The sequence below is a fragment of the Mustela nigripes genome, chromosome 5 (genome assembly GCF_022355385.1).
Source record: "Mustela nigripes isolate SB6536 chromosome 5, MUSNIG.SB6536, whole genome shotgun sequence".
Classification (NCBI taxonomy): domain Eukaryota; kingdom Metazoa; phylum Chordata; class Mammalia; order Carnivora; family Mustelidae; genus Mustela; species Mustela nigripes.
The window spans coordinates 64556142-64574000 of NC_081561.1; the positions used below are offsets into that span (position 1 = coordinate 64556142).

Here is a 17859-nt window from a genome sequence, read left to right on the forward strand (position 1 = left end):
CCCTCCCTAACATGTGAGAACTCTGTCGAAATCTCCCATCCCTTCACCACCTCCCCCCAACCGCGGGGTATATAACATGCCCACATTCACAACCCGGGGCAGCAGCTCTTCCTGCCCACGGGTCCTGTCCCCGTGCTTTAATAAACCACCATTTTGCACCAATGATGTCTTAAGAATTCTTTCTTTAGTCGTCGGCTCCGAACCTCCTCACCCCACCGAACCTGACTTAGGTTCTGGGACTTCATCAACACCATGAGATGCAAAGGGGCACACAGTGTCTTTGGTGCTTGTTTGAAGGGAGGTGATTCAATTAACTGGCTGCAGCAAGATAGATGCTTCTCTAGCACCTTGGGTCATAAAGTAAACTGAAGATGGAAATCATGATGGTGTAGAACATGGGAGGATCTTAAGAGAATAAATCATCATGCGTTAAGACACTATTTTTCATGTTTTGGTTATTTATAACCCAATGCAATATCTAATTGATATTTCCAATATTATTCTTAATCCATGGAGACTGTTACTCTTCTTTTAAATTATTCTACACCATAGTATCACACAATAAATTCATTCATCCCATTACCTGAGTTATAAATAATCACTTCTGGATTATCATTATTTACTCTCAACTGTTTTGCTTAGGTTTGGTTACAATAAATCTTATCAGAAAACTTCCTGATTTTGCTTTCTATAATTTATCTTTGTCCACTGAGCCACTTAAAATTTAGATTACATGTTATCTTACAATGTAGAGATTTAACTATATAAAGAACATATAAAAACATGTGACATGAGGGAGAGATGAATCTTTGAGGTTTTGAGCAGCTGAGATTTGGGGGCTGTTACTGTAGCTAGCCAGTTCGATACGATACAGAACACATTTAGCCCTGCACCTTACACATTACAAGTACTCACTAAACAATTGCTATTATTTTCATTAACCTATTACTATTTTATCTTCTCTCTGGGCTATTTTTAGTGCTCAAAAAATCATATGAAGAGAGAGAATCACTCATGACCTCCGAATAGTCCATCATTTACTAACTAATACGTGCTTTCTTTCATTTAAGTCTTTAGCAATTAAACCAATCCCATTGTATTTAAAGATCATGTTCTCACCATCGTTAGGAAGATTCCAAATTCTGGATTCAGATCAACACAATCACCATCAGAAAAAATGAACTGTTTTTTTCTCTCTTTTCTTGCTGTCAAAACAATATAAATCTGTTGGGCTGCCACCGATAACACAGGTAATTCAATTCTGTTAAACTCATCAAAACAGCCCCAAGAACCGGATTGCGCAAGACCTGGCAGGAAAAACAGTTGATTTGAAAAGTTTTACTTTGTAATATACCTGCTACCAAGAAGAAGAAGCACTTCTCTAAAATGCTCTCAAACAACTATAGATTGAAATACAACTTATATAAAGTGTCAAGTCTGGCTGTTTGTAAAGACGTATCTAATTCCAGCGACATAGAGAGGTTTAAGTAATTGTACATCATCCTGGAAACAAGGAAATTTGTGCACTGCCAAAATCAAAAGGATAGACAGATCATTATGCCCAGGGATGCCAGGTGATGATAAATGTTGATTCAGCTTGGAAGCCCCACTTCCAGTGCGGGAGCTGAAAGAGCCCTATTTGGGGAAACTGACAAAATGAAACTGACAAAAATGTCTGTGTCAGACCACTCTATCTCTTTCCTGTTGCAATGAGAGACACATGGGGATGCTGGGTGAGACAGAAAATGGTCAAAGGGATATTTATTCCTTACAAACTGGATACAAAAAAGAAGTATTATGAAGAACCTTGCTCCTGTCTTATCTCTAAGGATGAAAACCCTCATTATCTTCAGCTGCATAAAATGGTCTTCTTCCTTTTATGATTGTCCCCCCTGTAGTGATTTTTGAATTGAATTCAAAAATCAGTTTTTCTTTTCTTTCTTTTGGAAATTTCCATTATATGGATGTTGGAACTTTTGTATTTATCTCCATGACCCTCAGGCTTTTCTGGCAAACTTCCCATTTCTCTCTGCAGTGTATTTATTCTCTTGGCTAGATCATTTAACTCAAAAGAGGTTTTTAAATCATTAATTTATTTATTATTCTAATTGTTTTTTTCCTAGCAGCCTGTTTTTCTTCGATCAGTTGTATGTTATGAATTCTTGAATCCCTCTGAAGCTACTGATTTTTTTTAAAGATTTTATTTATTCATTTGACAGAGAGAGATCACAAGTAGGCAGAGAGGCAGGCAGAGAGAGAGGAAAGCAGGCTCTCCGCTCAGCAGAGAGCCCGAAGCGGAACTCGATTCCAGGACCCTGGGATCATGACCTGAGCCGAAGGCAGCGGCTCAACCCACTGAGCCACCCAGGCGCCCCTGAAGCTACTGATTTTACTTACTGTTTTCTCCTGTTTCCTCTATTAATCTGTTTAGTTGTCAGTAGGTCTCTTAGCTGTTTGGAGTGCCTCCTGAATTTCTTCAAAGAAGCTTTGTAATCTGACCTGGTGTTCTGCTTGCCTCTTGAACACAAGCCCCCAACCAAGGTTTATCTTTTTCTTTTTTAAAATTTTTTTAATTTTTTTAAATTAAATTTATTTATTTTCAGCATAACAGTATTCATTATTTTTTCACCACACCCAGTGCTCCATGCAATCCGTGCCCTCTATGATACCCACCACCTGGTACCCCAACCTCCCACCTACCTGCCACTTCAAACCCCTCAGATTGTTTTTCAGAGTCCATAGTCTCTGATTCACCTCCCCTTCCAATTTACCCCAACTCCCTTCTCCTCTCTAACTCCCCATGTCCTCCATGCTATTTGCTATGCTCCACAAATAAGTGAAACCATATGATAATTGACTCTCTCTGCTTGACTTATTTCACTCAGCATCATCTCTTCCAGTCCCATCCATGTTGCTACAAAAGTTGGGTATTCATCCTTTCTGATGGAGGCATAATACTCCATAGTGTATATGGACCACATCTTCCTTATCCATTCGTCCATTGAAGGGCATCTTGGTTCTTTCCACAGTTTGGCGACCGTGGCCATTGCTGCTATAAACATTGGGATACAGATGGCCCTTCTTTTCACTACATCTGTATCTTTGGGGTAAATACCCAGGAGTGCAATGGCAGGGTCATAGGGAAGTTCTATTTTTAATTTCTTGAGGAATCTCCACACTGTTCTCCAAAGAGGCTGCACCAACCTGCATCCCACCAACAGTGTAACAGGGTTCCCCTTTCTCCACATCCCCTCCAACACATGTTGTTTCCTGTCTTGTTAATTTTGGCCATTCTAACTGGTGTAAGGTGGTATCTCAATGTGGTTTTAATTTGAATCTCCCTGAGGGCTAGTGATGATGAACATTTTCTCATGTGTCTGAGAGCCATTTGTATGTCTTCATTGGAGAAATCTCTGTTTATATCTTCTGCCCATTTTTTTATATGATTGCTTGTTTTGTGTGTGTTGAGTTTGAGGAGTTCATTATAGATCCTGGATATCAACCTTTTGTCTGTACTGTCATTTGCAAATATCTTCTCCCATTCCGTGGGTTGCCTCTTTGTTTTTTTGACTGTTTCCTTTGCTGTGCAGAAGCTTTTGATTTAAATTTTTTAAAAAAATTTTATGTTATGTTGGTCACCATACAGTACATCATTAGTTATGATGTTTTAGAGGGGAGGGGGTGGGGGGATGCAATCCGTGCCCTCCTTAATACCCATCACTGTGCTCACCCATCCCCCCACCCCCTCCCCTCTAAAACCTTCAATTTGTTTCCCAGAGTCCATGGTCTGTCATGATTCATCTCCCCCTCCAGTTCCCCCCCTTCATTTTCCCCTTCCTTCTCCTAATGTCCTCCATGCTATTCCTTATGTTCCACAACTAAGTGAAATCATATGATAATTGACTCTCTCTGCTTGATGTATTTCACTCAGCATAATCTCCTCCAGTCCCATTCATGTTGATGCCAAAATTGGGTATTCATCTTTTCTCATGGCTGAGTACTATTCCATCATCTGTATGGACCCCATCTTTATCTTTGACAGGATTCCCACTTCTGAGAGCTGACTTACAACTTTTATACAGAGGAATACTACTGGACATAGCCACGTCCTTTTCTTTTGTTCTGTCATCTGTTATCATTTTGGCACTCTGGGATTTACCATGTGCTCTAGTCTGCTGCTCTCCCCCATCCCCAGCCTTTAAGCTAGGAGTCATTTACAGAAGAACCATTCTTTCTGGTTAAGGAAGTGATTCTCAGGTTCATAAATGGCTGAACAGGCAATTATAAAAAATAATTTAGTGAATACCCATGCACCTACCTATCAAACCTTAATAATTTGCTTCAAATTTCATTCTAAAGAATAAAATATTAGAACTACAGCTCAAATCCATGTATGTTTCTCTTGGATGCACACTCCCTCCTTCTCCAGAGGTAACCTGTATCCCAGTTCAATGGCTGGATCCCAAATTCATGCTTTAAAAGACTGCTCTTATGCATGTATTCATGGACACTGTATATTTTGCTTATTCAAGATTTGTATATGTGTATCTATCTACATGTGGCTACCTATAAGACACTGCATATCTCCTCCTGAAATCTGATTTATTTGTTCCATATTATTTTTCTGAGATTTATCTAAACTGATACACATAGATATAATTCACTATCTTAAATATTATACCGTACAGTATTCCATTGCATAAATATGCCAGTTTAAAATTTCAGTCTCCTTTCAATGGGTATTTGGGTTGCTGCTAATAATTTATTGTAACAATGTATCAATCTGACTCATGTCTTCTTACAACATGTGTGAGGAATGGAAATGCTGGGTCAAAGAGAGTATGTGCATCTTCACATTTACCACCTGCTGCCAGCCTGTTCTCAGAAGCAGCTCTACAAGTTTACACACAGCTAAGAAGTATCAATGGTTGTAATTTCTATATATCCTTACCACTAGTGTTTTGGCCAGACTTTTCCATTTCTGCCAATCTGGAAGGAGTGAGGTTGATATCTCATTTTTGCTTTATTTTGGTTTTTTTATCAGAAGAAAATCTTTTTTAATGCTGGGTATTAATTTTTTGTCAGCTATACATGTTAAAATATTTTCTCCCAGTCTATAGCTTGTGTTTTGTTCTCTTTCTTAAGTGGAAAATTGTCACACAAAGACTGTGCATCAGGGGTGCCGGGGTGGCTCAGTGGTTAAAGCCTCTGCCTTCAGCTTGGGTCATAATCCCAGGGTCCTGGGATCGAGCCCCACATTGGGCTCTCTGCTCAGCAGGGAGCCTGCTTCCCCTCCTTCTCTCTCTGTGTGCCTCTCTGCCTGCTTGTGATCTCTGTCTGCCAAATAAATAAATAAAAATCTTTAAAAAAAAAAAAGACTTGCATCACATACATGTAAATATAGATATATATGTATGACTATGTATTTGTATATATGTATTTCAGATGTTATGTACATATATTAAAGTGAGAGCTGGATGTGAAATCTCATAGTATCTATTACAGGAATATTCTCAAATTGTATTTAAGGGAAGGGCTGCACTCTGGAAAACAGTGTGGAGGTTCCTCAGAAAGTTGAAAACAGAGCTACCCTATGTATGACCCAGCAATTGTACTACTGGGTATTTACCCTAAAGATAAAAATGTAGTGATCCGAAGGGGCACTGTGCCCCCAATGTTTATAGCAGCAATGTTTACAATAGCCAAATTATGGAAAGAGCCTAGATGTCCATCAACAAATGAATGGATAAAAAAGATGTGATATATATATATATATATATATATATATATATATATATATATAATGGAATATTATGTAGCCATCAAAAACCCTGAAATTTTGACATTTGCAATGACATGGATGGAACTAGAGGGTATTATGCTAAGCAAAATAAGTCAATCAAAGAAAGACAATCATCATATGATCTCACTGATATGAGGAATTTGAGAAACAAGACAGAGGATCATAGGGGAAGGGAGGGAAAAAATGAAACAAGACGAAACCATAGAGGGAGACAAACCATAAGAGACTCTTAATCTCAGGAAACAAACTGAGGGTTGCTGGAAAGGAGGGGGGCGGAAAAGATGGGGTGGCTGGTGATGGACATTGGGGAGGGTATGTGCTATGGTGAGCATTGTGTATTGTGTAGGACTGATAAATCACAGACCTGTACCCCTGATACAAATAATACATTATATGTTAATTTAAAAGAAAGAAAGAAAGAAAGGGCTGCATGGGTGATTCATGATTTTTATGGAAGGAAGCCCCAATGTACTTCTCCCCTACTATATCCCCTTTCTTCCCTCCCAGAGGGAGGCACTGCTAGTCTGAACTGTGTGACCATCATACTCTTGCTTTTCTTTGACTTTTTACTATTTCTGTATACATATCTGAATGATATGTATTTTCAGCTTTATCCAATTTTTTAATTTTTTTATTTTTTTAATTTATTTTTTATTTATTTTTAGCATAACAGTATTCATTATTTTTTTTTACCACACCCAGTGCTCCATGCAATCCGTGCCCTCTATAATACCCACCACTTGGTACCCCAACCTCCCACTCCCCCCGCCACTTCAAACCCCTCAGATTGTTTTTCAGAGTCCACAGTCTCTCATGGTTCACCTCCCCTTCCAATTTACCCCAAATCCCTTCTCCTCTCTAACTCCCATGTCCTCCATGCTATTTGTTATGCTCCACAAATAAGTGAAACCATATGATAATTGACTCTCTCTGCTTGGCTTATTTCATTCAGCATATTCTCTTCCAGTCCCATCCATGTTGCTACAAAAGCTGGGTATTCATCCTTTCTGATGGAGGCATAATACTCCATAGTGTATATGGACCCCATCTTCCTTATCCATTCGTCCATTGAAGGGCATCTTGGTTCTTTCCACAGTTTGGCCTAAAGATTTTGTTTATTCATTTGACAGACAGAGGTTACAAGTAGGCAGAGAGGCAGGCAGAGAGGAAGGGAAGCAGGCTCCCAGCTGAGCAGAGAGCCCAACTTGGGGCTCGATCCCAGGACCCTGAGATCAGGACCTGAGCCAAAGGCAGAGGTTTTAACCCACTGAGCCACCCAGGCACCCCCAATTTTTGAATTTTAAATAAATTTAATCATACTACATGTATTTTTGTGAGACTAGCTTCCTTCACTCTGAATTATATCTGTGTCAACACACCGCCCTGTAGTTATTCCTTTTTACTGCTCCATAACACCATTATACACAAATCCATATATATACATTATATTTTTCCTTCCTGGATACACAATATATAAATTATATTCTCCCAATTGATGTGTGTATACATCCACCCCATTGAAGAGGACACTAGAGGTGTTTCCCATTGTTTGTTGTCTTAAGCAATGCTGCAGAGAACATCTACACACAGACCTCAGTGCACGAGTGTCATTTATCTGACTATAGACCAGGAGGTGGGACAGATGAGAATACACATGGTGCTGTTTTTTCCCAAACAACTTTTACACTCCTACTGGGAGCTGATGATTGTTTCTGTTATGCTATCCCTTACCAATGGTCAAAATGTCACACTTAAATTTATGCAATCTGGTGTGTACAAAATGGAATCACTTTAAGATTTATAATTCTTCCACTGCTGGTGACATGGATTCTCTTCATTCATGAAAAGTCTATTCAAGACTTTTTCTCTGTTTGCTTTCATTCATTCATGGGCATTAGTCATGTATTTGGGATCTTAATGCTTTGCAGGTAATATAGGTTGCTAATGCCTTTCCAAATTTCTGGCATGGCTTTTCTCCCTTTGGTATCCACCAATGAAGAGAAGTTTTTGATTGAGGATAAGCAATTTATCAGTCTTATCTTTATGGCTTGTGATTTTTGTATTAAAGATATTTTTATTTATTACCTTCTAAAAACTGTATGGTTGTTGCCCACCACATTCAGGTATTTCATCCCCAAAACTGATTTTTATATATGGTGTAGGCATCCAATTTTTATGTGTGTAGGGATCCGATTTCCGTTGTTAAATATTAATCATCTTTTATCCCAGAATGATTTATAGTAAAGTCTATCTCTTCATCACTGATTTACAATACCACCTTTGCCATATGTCAAATCTCCTTGGCCCATTTTTTGCATTCTCCATTATATTTCACTGGTCTATTTATCAATCCCCACACCAATACCACCATCTCTAAATTCTGTCCTAAATGATATCTTTCATTTCAATGGGATTTAATGCAGGAAGGGAAGCCACATGTGTCATGGGTTTGCTATCTTGATCTTATCCCCTCCACCACCATTTCAGGCAATAATAAATTGATTTTATTTTCACAGTCCAATACACATTCAACTCATGGACTAGAATGCCAGCAATAGCATTGAACCATATGAAATTGATGACATCCAGCCATTTTTGACACAGAAAAATGGCAGTATCATATGCACCAACCTATACTATTTTGGTGGAAAAATATCCCTTTAGGTTAATATCAGAAAATAATGTTAAAGAGCAATAAAAATACATTCACTAACAATGTATTCAACAGTGTTTGACACTTGCCTTTAAAAATCCGTCCCAGCCCTCGGAAATCCATTTGATCTGAGCAGTTAAACACGACCACATATTTCCCCAAACATCTTCCCATGTCTTTTGTAGTTTCTGTTTTGCCAGTGCCTGCAGGTCCTGCTGGAGCACCTCCCATGTTCATTCCCAAAGCCTGCGCTAAGGTGATATAGCATCTGCAAACAGGAAAAAGAGAAATCACCGGGAGTGTGGGAGAGCTTATTACTGCCCTAGAGCATAAGCCAAAGTCCAATGTGACTGGAATGGGCCTATCTAGTTGAGAATTGGAGCTGCTCACATAAAAGAGGCTGAAGCACTTGATATTCACTAGAAGTAGTACAGTGATTGCAAATATTTCTTGGGACAAGCTTTCTAAACTCCTCAACCCTGACTTAAAACTTTCAGGCCTTCCCTGCACTGTGGTCAGGATAAATCTGCAAGTCAGAGAACCAAAGAAGCCATTGTATGCTGGCAGATGATGAACAACTGGCTCTCCAGGAAATCAACCAATCAATTAATCAATCTTATTTTCATGTTTTCCAATTGCAGTGGTATAAATATTTCCACCAGGGCCACGAAAGGCTATCGATGTGATATCAGAAAACTGGGAAGAGATGCATATTGTTGACTCTCAAAGGCTGGTACAAGGGCACCTGGGTGGCTCAGTTGGTTAAGCGACTGCCTTTGGCTCTGGCCATGATCCTGGAGTCCTGGGATTGAGCCCTACCTTGGGCTCCTTGCTCACTGGGGAGTCTGACTCTCCCTCTGACCCTCCCCCATCTTGTGCTCTCTCTCTCTCCCAAATCAATAAATAAAATCTTTAAATTAAAAAAAAAAAAAAAGCTGTATGAGTTAACTCCAGGACGCCACTGCAAATAAATCATTTTACTTTGAAATGCTTCACTCATTGAGGTAAGTAAAAAAAATAATATAATGAATCTTCTTGTATCCATGGTCCAGCTTAAGTCATGTTTGTTTCAGAGCCAAGTAAAACTTAGTGAAGCTTCCTAGATTTGAAGCTTTATATGTAAACCTCAGTGGAAGAGGAAACACATGGACAAGTTTATGCTACAATAGCACTGGGCATACAGAAGGAGGTTGGATGAATCGCCAGACTAAAGACATAATCTGCACCATAATTTTACCTGAAGACAACTCTATTTAAAGTAAGAGCAGAATTAATCATTCTGTGACCCAATTTAAGTCAATTCTACACACTCTTACTGAGCATCTTCTATGTATAACATATTGAACTGGTTGCCGTGGGATTATGTAGAGATGAGAAAGGACCAGTTCTGTCTGATGTCACATGCTGGAAAGAACTGTGAGGAAATCAGTCGTTGACTGATTATTCATACCTGGCCAAGAAACTTCACTTTAGGTATCCATTTCTACATTTGGAAAACCGGGAGACTAAATTAGATAATCTCCAAGGTCCCTTCCGTCTTTGTAAATCTAACGAGTTCCTTTTTTGTTGCCAGAGATATTTTTCCATCTTGCCATCTAAAATTCATTACCGTATTACTCATAGTCAATGTTTAAGCTCGCTTTCATTCTTTTACCTTTTCCTGCTTTACAAAAATGTAATGCACATGTACATTTAAGTAATAACCTTGGTTCTATCATTGTTAGACTGACTTTGATGAGCTAGCATAGACCTAACACAACAGCAATACGCTTTTGTTAATATTTCAAATGCAATTTGAAAGCAATGTTAAGAACATCATTTAATTACAAAATGGAATAACAAAAGCAGAGTGTCTCACCTATCTGTTAAGGGAGTGATGACAAGACGATCAGTGCATCCCAGAAATTCATTCTGGTAAATAAAATCCACATCTGTAATAGACACCACAGTTTGATCCAAATCTTCCTTAAAATAAAATCTACTCTGTTTCAGCCATTCAAAGTCAGTAACTGATCTGATATGCATTTTTACCTTAAAAACATGAAATGCAAAGAGATTACATACTGAATTGCAATAGCATAAAACAAGCATATGTGCAGTTTTTATCCTTGTTTGTAAACTAATTCTCATTTATCTAACATATATTTATTAAGTCCCTTCTTGGGCCTGACACTGTGCTGGGTGAACACAGACAGGCTTTGTTCCTGCCTTCTGGAGCTGACAAAAGAAGACAAAAGACAAACAGATAAGCAAGTAATTGCAAAAAAGTATGAAAAGAAATTCAGGGTTCATGGAAATATGTAGCAAGAGGACCTAATGTAGTCTAGGGGTCCTGAAAGGGATATTCAAACTAAACCCAGAAAAAAATGGTAGGAACTACCCAGGGAAACAAAACTGAAAGAAAAAAAATAAGTAAATCTTTAAAAGGGGTAAAATGTCCCAGGCAAAGACTCAGAAGATCTGGCTGCATGTTCGGGAAAGTGAAAGAAATTCAGTACAGCTGAGGCATCTGGGATTCTAGAGAAAGAGAGAACTGGGGCTTCACAAGACATGGAAGCAGAGCTGAACAGTGTTCTCGTGGCAAAAGGAAGCCTCCAAAGGGATCAGCAGGGAAATGTACGGTCGATTATGCACACACGCCTTCCTACACCAGCAATGTGGCCAAACCCACCAATCTGCCAGGTCATCAACGTACACCTATAAGCAAGAGGTCCTGGGTTCCTACAGCCAGGTATACAAGAGAGAGAAACCAGGGAAGCACATTTAGGAACAATGTCCCACCAAAACCACATTCTCAAGTACTTTGTGATTTTCCATGGGCAACCTTGGAGAAAATTTGGTCCTGCCCACTTAGGTGCATCAACAGGGGCAAGTGGCAAAGGATCCCCCTTCACTGGTCTTAAATTCAATCTCACTTCCAGGTCGTTCAGCTGACCTCCGGGAACCCTGCCATGGTCCAGTCTCCACCTAATCAAGTCTCCATGCGAGGAAGAGTCCCGCTTTTTGTCATCATCGTTTGTTTACGGTCTTGCTTCCCCCTGCACTTAGGAATTCTGGCTTCTCTGCTAAATCACAGTTTGTATTCATCACCTTAAAGAACAACTTTCAGGTGACACGATCCAGTGTCTCCCCCAGGGACTCCTTCCCTCACACAGGACCTGCAGCCACGGAGATGCTGTCAACTAGCTCCTCTCAACAATCCATTAAGATGGTGAGGAGGAGACGGAAGTTGAAGAAAAAATAATAGCTAATACTGATTGAGTTCTCTCCGTGCATCAGGCTGTTCTAAGCATTGCACATGGAAAAATAAAATGCAAATATGCCAGCCATGAGATCTCATCTTAGTTGGGAGGCAGAGAGACCATGAGTTCAATAGTAATTAAGACAAAAAGAATACAGTTATGTGGTTTTAATTGTGTATAGGGTTTTCTTTTTAAAAAATCCATTCTGGATGTGAAGTAAGGCTTTATTCAGCACTTCAATTTAAAAGAAATTTCTTCCATGGTATTTCAGCTTTAAGAGTCAGCAAGAGGGGGTGCATGGGTGGCTCAGTCAGTTGAGCATTTGCCTTGGGCTCAGGTCACAATCTCAGGGTCCTACAACTGAGCCCCACATCAGGCTCCTTGCTCAGCTGGGAGTTGCTTCTCCGTCTCCCTCTGCCTGCTGCTCTGCCTGCTTGTATTCTCTCTCTCTCTCTCTCTGTCAAATAAATCAATAAAATATTTTTTTTTAAAAAAAGTAAATAAGAAAGGTTAGCCTCATGTTCTTCACAGATACAGTAAGGGATTTCACGGGAGTTTCTTGAGGTGGACTTCAAAGAAAGCCAACATATTACAGTAACTACAATGTACTGAAAGCAACTCTGTAGATGGCCAAAGAACTATGGTCTGAGTATGCAGCTCAGTATGACTGGTGTGATCAGAAGATCCAGAGATAAATCCTAGAGCAATGTTTCCTCAAAGTTAACCTGCATTTATAAATCACTTGGGAATCCTGAAATGCAGATTCTCATTCAGTGGGGGATGGGATGGAGGAGAGGACTGGAGATTCTGCTTTTCTAACCAGCTCCCCAGAAAGGCTAATGCAACTAGTTGGCATATAATAACATTTTGAGAAGTGACGCTCTAGATTCCAGGAGAATAAATGGACTGTATGTCCTTTAACCTTCCATAAATATGAACTTATCTGATAGAACTCCTTTTCTTAAAGATTTTATTTATTCATTAGAGAGAGAGAGAGAACAAGCAGGGGCAGAGGGAGAAGCAGCAGATGCCTCACTGAGCAGGGAGCCCAATGCGGGGCTCGATCCCAGGACCCCAGGATCATGACCTGAGCCAAAGGAAGAGGCTTAACCAACTGAGCCACCCAGGTGCCCTGATTAGAACCTTTGATACAAGTTTGAAACCATTTGTCTCTGATTGATTATATTCTCTAAAAAAGAGCCCCACGGTGCATGAATTACATGTCTCTGGTGAAGAAAAGAGATGTCTTTAAGATGAATCAAATCAAATCAAATCAAGCAATGGTAGCTAAAGACAAAGATAGTCAAATGGGTGTTTATCAAAGCCTCCTGGGCTCCTACCCTATAATGATAACCACTGCTTTTGGAGAACTTTGGCTCAAGACCGCTGTTTAGACCCCTATTTCTGAAGGGAGTTCAAATACCACACCTCCTACTCTCACCCTACACAACATTGTCCAAATTTAGTCCATGCTGCCCTGCTGGACGCTATCAACTGGACAAATGTCCATGAGACTTCTCTGAAGCTTGATTCTATTTGATCAAGACTTATTTCTCAATGGAACATATAACTCATGACCAATCTCACCTAGTCTGTATCCTATCCCTGGTGATTTGGTGTAATGGAACAAGTAGTTAGTTCACATCTCATCAGTCGGTTCCATCCTTTCAGAATGACATATGTGAATGTACATATATAGTTGTTTAAACCACCAAATGGAGAGAGTTGTAGACATGGTATATATGGAGACAGTTTTGGAAAAGGACCAAGTAGATGGAAGGTTCATATACATTAGGGCATATATATAATATCTAATTGCTCATTATTAGGAGCACTAAGTTTTTAATCAGTATACTACATTAGTTTAAGAAAAAAAAGATACTTTACCAAGTCATCAAAAATATCTCTCTGATGCACATGGATGGTAATCAGAGTTTCAAATTTCACTCTATCAAACTTGCTTAGGTCATGTGTTGTCTGGCCAATTAGAATATTTAGAATATCCAAAAATTTCTGATTAGTGACGTGCATGATTTTCCTGTCATCTTTTGCATTATTTAAAGCCTCTTCTGAATCATGTGTCCACAACATCTGAATTCCCAGAAGCCCCACCTATGCATCCGGAAGAAAAATAATAAGTAAATTTGCCAACTATTTAAAGCACATCTGCATTAAAATTTGGCGGTCACTCATCCAATATGAAGGCGAGCAAGGTTTGACCCACTTTAAACTCAAAAAAGACATGCATTTCTCCACTCCCAAAAGGGAAAAAATAAACATTTGAAGTTCTAAGTGCTGATATCTAATGATTTCAATGCAGAGAGATAAATAGTAATGAAAACAACGGCTATCATTTATGGAACTGTATGTATTTTATGAAGGATGCTTAACAAATTTGTCTATAGAGGAAGGTATGAGACAACCAGATAGCTCCATATGATGATTTTTCTTCACCAACAAAAGCAAATGGAATTACTAGACTCATTGTTGTGTATTCTTCTGCAGGAAGATTTCCCAGCTTCTAGAAACAGTATATTTTGCAGCTTCTAGAAACAGTACATTTTCTCCTTTCTTAATCTCCCACTCCCTCTATCATCTGTATCTTTTCCTACATCTACTTCTCTCTATAAATATTTATCTGTAGGAGAGAGAGAGACAGAAAAATGAGAAGGGGAAGAAGCTAGTCCTTTTTCTCCTGATGATGGCATAGGGAAGTTGTGACTGTCACCTTGCCTACAACTTCTACCCTGAGTAAGGAATAAAATTGTTGGGACAAGGCCCACCCTCACCTTGCTGCGCCAGCTGTCCCTTTAAGAACTTCTGTTCATCCACAGAGTTGAGTAACAGATCCGAGATCATTTGGACCTAAGGCAACCTCACATTTGGTGGAGGGTTGAGAACAGAGTGAGTGGCATGGGGATACAGTTGGGCATGGTATTAATGTGGCTAAGGCACGAATATAACCCTTTCCTTATCCCTGCCTTCTCAAGACTGCAAAATGTTTTGTGCTAGAGCAGTGGCCAAACCTGTGGTCTGCAGGTGAAGACAAATGAAGGCACCCGACTGAGGTGAGACCAAACCGATGTGGAGGAAACCTCCCACATCAGGAAGCTCCCAGTAGCAAGCCAATTCTGACTCTGAAAGCAGCAGAAAATGGCACAAGAGAGGAAAAACAAAACAACACCAACAACCACAAAACACACACACAAAAAAATGAAAACAAAACAAAACAAAAAAACACAAAGCAAAAAACAAAAATACCCAGCAGTGTAAGCCTCTCTGATTTAGAGACACAGACCCACACTCTCTGAGAAATCACTGCTTAGTGGTAAAGTCTGAAAACTAATCTTTCAAAGCCTGGCTGGCTCAAAGCATGCAACCCTTGATCTCAGGGTTGTGAAGTCCAAGCCTCAGGTTGGGTATAGAGATTACTTAAAAATAAAATGACTATCCTCAGACACCAAGAAATGTTTAAATTGTGTTTTTTTAACTCAGTTTAAGAAGGCAGGACACTTAAGGGTGAAAACTGGAGGACGTCTCATTAAAATGAAAACAAAACAAGAATGCTCATTCTCCTCGATGTTACTCGTTACCTGTAATAAACATGGGGAAAGCGCTAGAAAGGAAAACACTAAAATATTAAGTCATCATTTCCAGATGGTTGAAATAAGTAATGTATATACTGAATGAACATGTGTGTACAGAATAGATATTGGATGAATATATATCCCCATTACTCCTTACAGCAATTTTTTCCAAATAACTGAAGTTCGCCCACTAAAATTTTTTAAAATTTCATCTCCTCATTTGTGCTGTATACACACTATAGAAAATCCTGACGGCTGGTCAGCTTTCCTGCTCCATCCTTGCTCAACTTCATGCCTGCTCTGAATTTGCTTTCAGTTCTCCACACAATGCTAACTGCTCTGTCTACAGTAGACTGATCATCTCCTTCAGAATACACAGGCAATCACGTTTTCTAGGAGAGGGAAGGTATGCTGATTTGGTCTAAGAAGCTATTTTTCTCACCTTATCAAATATTTTATAAAGCTTCATCACAAAGGTAATAAAGCTAAGAAGGATATTAAGGTTTGCCAAGGAGATTACACAATACAAAAATATTAAATACAATATCAGAATATTCTCTCTAATAAAGCTTGATTCTATAGCAGTAAGTTGTGTCATTTGAATAAGTAATTTCCTATCATTTCAGCTGTCTCCGCTGTGTGTGCATTAAGTCATGATTTAGACACTGGGTTGGGAGAAGCAGTTAGACAAGAAGTGTAGTTTGGGTCAAAACTGCCTGTTTCTTCCCTTGATATCTCTTGCCTTCTCTCCCACACTATCTCTGACCCAGATCACAAAGCATCATTCTTCATTTATTCTGGCTGGAATTTGAAAATTTGAATGAACTGTTGGCTCTTCTTTTCCTGCACTCAGTTTTAATAATACTTGGCGCAACATGATAAGTTCCTGAGAGCCTTAGAATGTGAGGGTTGTTTAAGAAAACACCTGGTCTAATCCCAGGCTCTTCAAGGTCCTGTCCTGTTAGGAAGTTAGCTGCATGAAGAGGCCTCCTTTAACAGATTATGCCAACTTTTAACCCCTTGAGGGGAAAATACACAACAGCCAAGATAGAGTTTGTTTTAGGAAAAGATATACTCATTCCTTTTATTTATGTCTATGTTTCTAGCAATATGTGTATTTACACATATCTATACATAGGTATATGGAAAATATACCATCTAATCCATACATGGACAGATATCTTTCATATAATGAGAGGTGTGTTTTATATGTAAGATGAAATTTTCCATTTGTGAGTTTAGTCTTAGTGTTTTCCTTAATGATGGGAGAAGAGTGGCAAATCCTCTTCCTGGGAATGGGACAGGTTGGCCTGGAACCATGTAGGTGGGCAAGTAGGGAGATGGTTGCTGAGGGTGGGAAGGCCTCCCTAGCTAGTTCAGGGCTACAAAGGCTGCCACACCATCAAGGCCAACTGCTTCCTGAGTATATTTCCCCCATATTTCCATTATTTAAACATATATTCTCACCTGTGCTGGGAAGTGGTTGAGGAAAGGTAAGAGTTGAAATCCTGAATCACTGATTTGGTAGAATGCAGATCTAATGATATTATGTAGGGACGACATCTGCATTTTTAACAAATCCATAAGCCAAATCTCTACCGGACCTTTGGCCATAATGGGATTGTCCAACTAAAAAGTATATTACAGAGAGATTACAAATTGATAATAATTTCCTATTTTTACAAATGTCACACTTCACTTGATAAATCACAGTACCTCAATGCAAAGCAAATAATTTTACACAGCATATTTAAAACATGAGAAAAATCAACTAATGCTAAAAATCAATAGAAAGCCAGGGTAACCAAGCCAAGGTGACAGGATTAGAACCCAAGTTCACCCTCCTCCCTAACTCTCTGTTGTTCAAAAGAGAACCTAAATTTTGAAATAAATAAAAATTTTCAACCTAAATTTTGAAATAAATCCAAATAACAGAATTTTAACCAAGTTAAATTACAATAATTTTTTCTCCTTCTCTTGATATGACGGCCAGGATACGATCGTAGTCTTTTGCATGAAATGTCACCTCGTTTATGTTGTCAGATACTGCAGGGAGATGTGGCTGTAGGAAGCACAAGACAGAGAAAAGGCATCATACATGAGGCTAAACACAAAAGCCACTGAGACATTTTTAAAAGCTTTTACATGTAAGAGATAAAGAACGCATTTCATTGCTTCAACAAATAAACAAAACACTGCTTTCATCCTCGACTGACTCAGAGGACCACTTTTAAGATCAGCCCCACAGCCTGTTTCCTGCAAATGCCCTTGTTCCACAATGGAGGCCGGACTAAGACTGTTGCCCTCCTCCACATGGAGACTAAAACCCACGGTCCCTACCTATGTCCCTTCCAGACACATCTCTGTCTTGCTTCTCTCCTGGTTCTCTCTGTCTGACACAGATTTGACCTCCCTCAACTCTTTTTTCTTCCCCACAGGTCCCCAGAAACCAGCAAGGAAGACATTAGCAGTGGCTTCCCAGATTGCCAAACCAGACAAAGCCCTGGGATGGGGTGTTTTGGTGCCTCCCATACCTAGTTCTGCTTTCTGGAAGTACCACCCTTGGAAATGTCT

The 17859-nt window shown here is 39.4% G+C and overlaps 1 protein-coding gene across 1 annotated transcript in view; it reads right to left on the reverse strand.

The window, feature by feature from the left end:
* DNAH8 (dynein axonemal heavy chain 8) overlaps window positions 1–17859 on the reverse strand; it is a 367659-nt gene that overhangs the window by 189178 nt on the left and 160622 nt on the right. The window contains exons 40-45 of the mRNA XM_059400544.1: window positions 17243–17347; window positions 16753–16914; window positions 13586–13810; window positions 10315–10487; window positions 8546–8724; window positions 1120–1307 (exon numbers count right to left, since the gene is read on the reverse strand). Coding sequence (XP_059256527.1) covers window positions 1120–1307; window positions 8546–8724; window positions 10315–10487; window positions 13586–13810; window positions 16753–16914; window positions 17243–17347 — 1032 coding nt within the window. The remainder of the gene's footprint in view (window positions 1–1119; window positions 1308–8545; window positions 8725–10314; window positions 10488–13585; window positions 13811–16752; window positions 16915–17242; window positions 17348–17859) is intronic.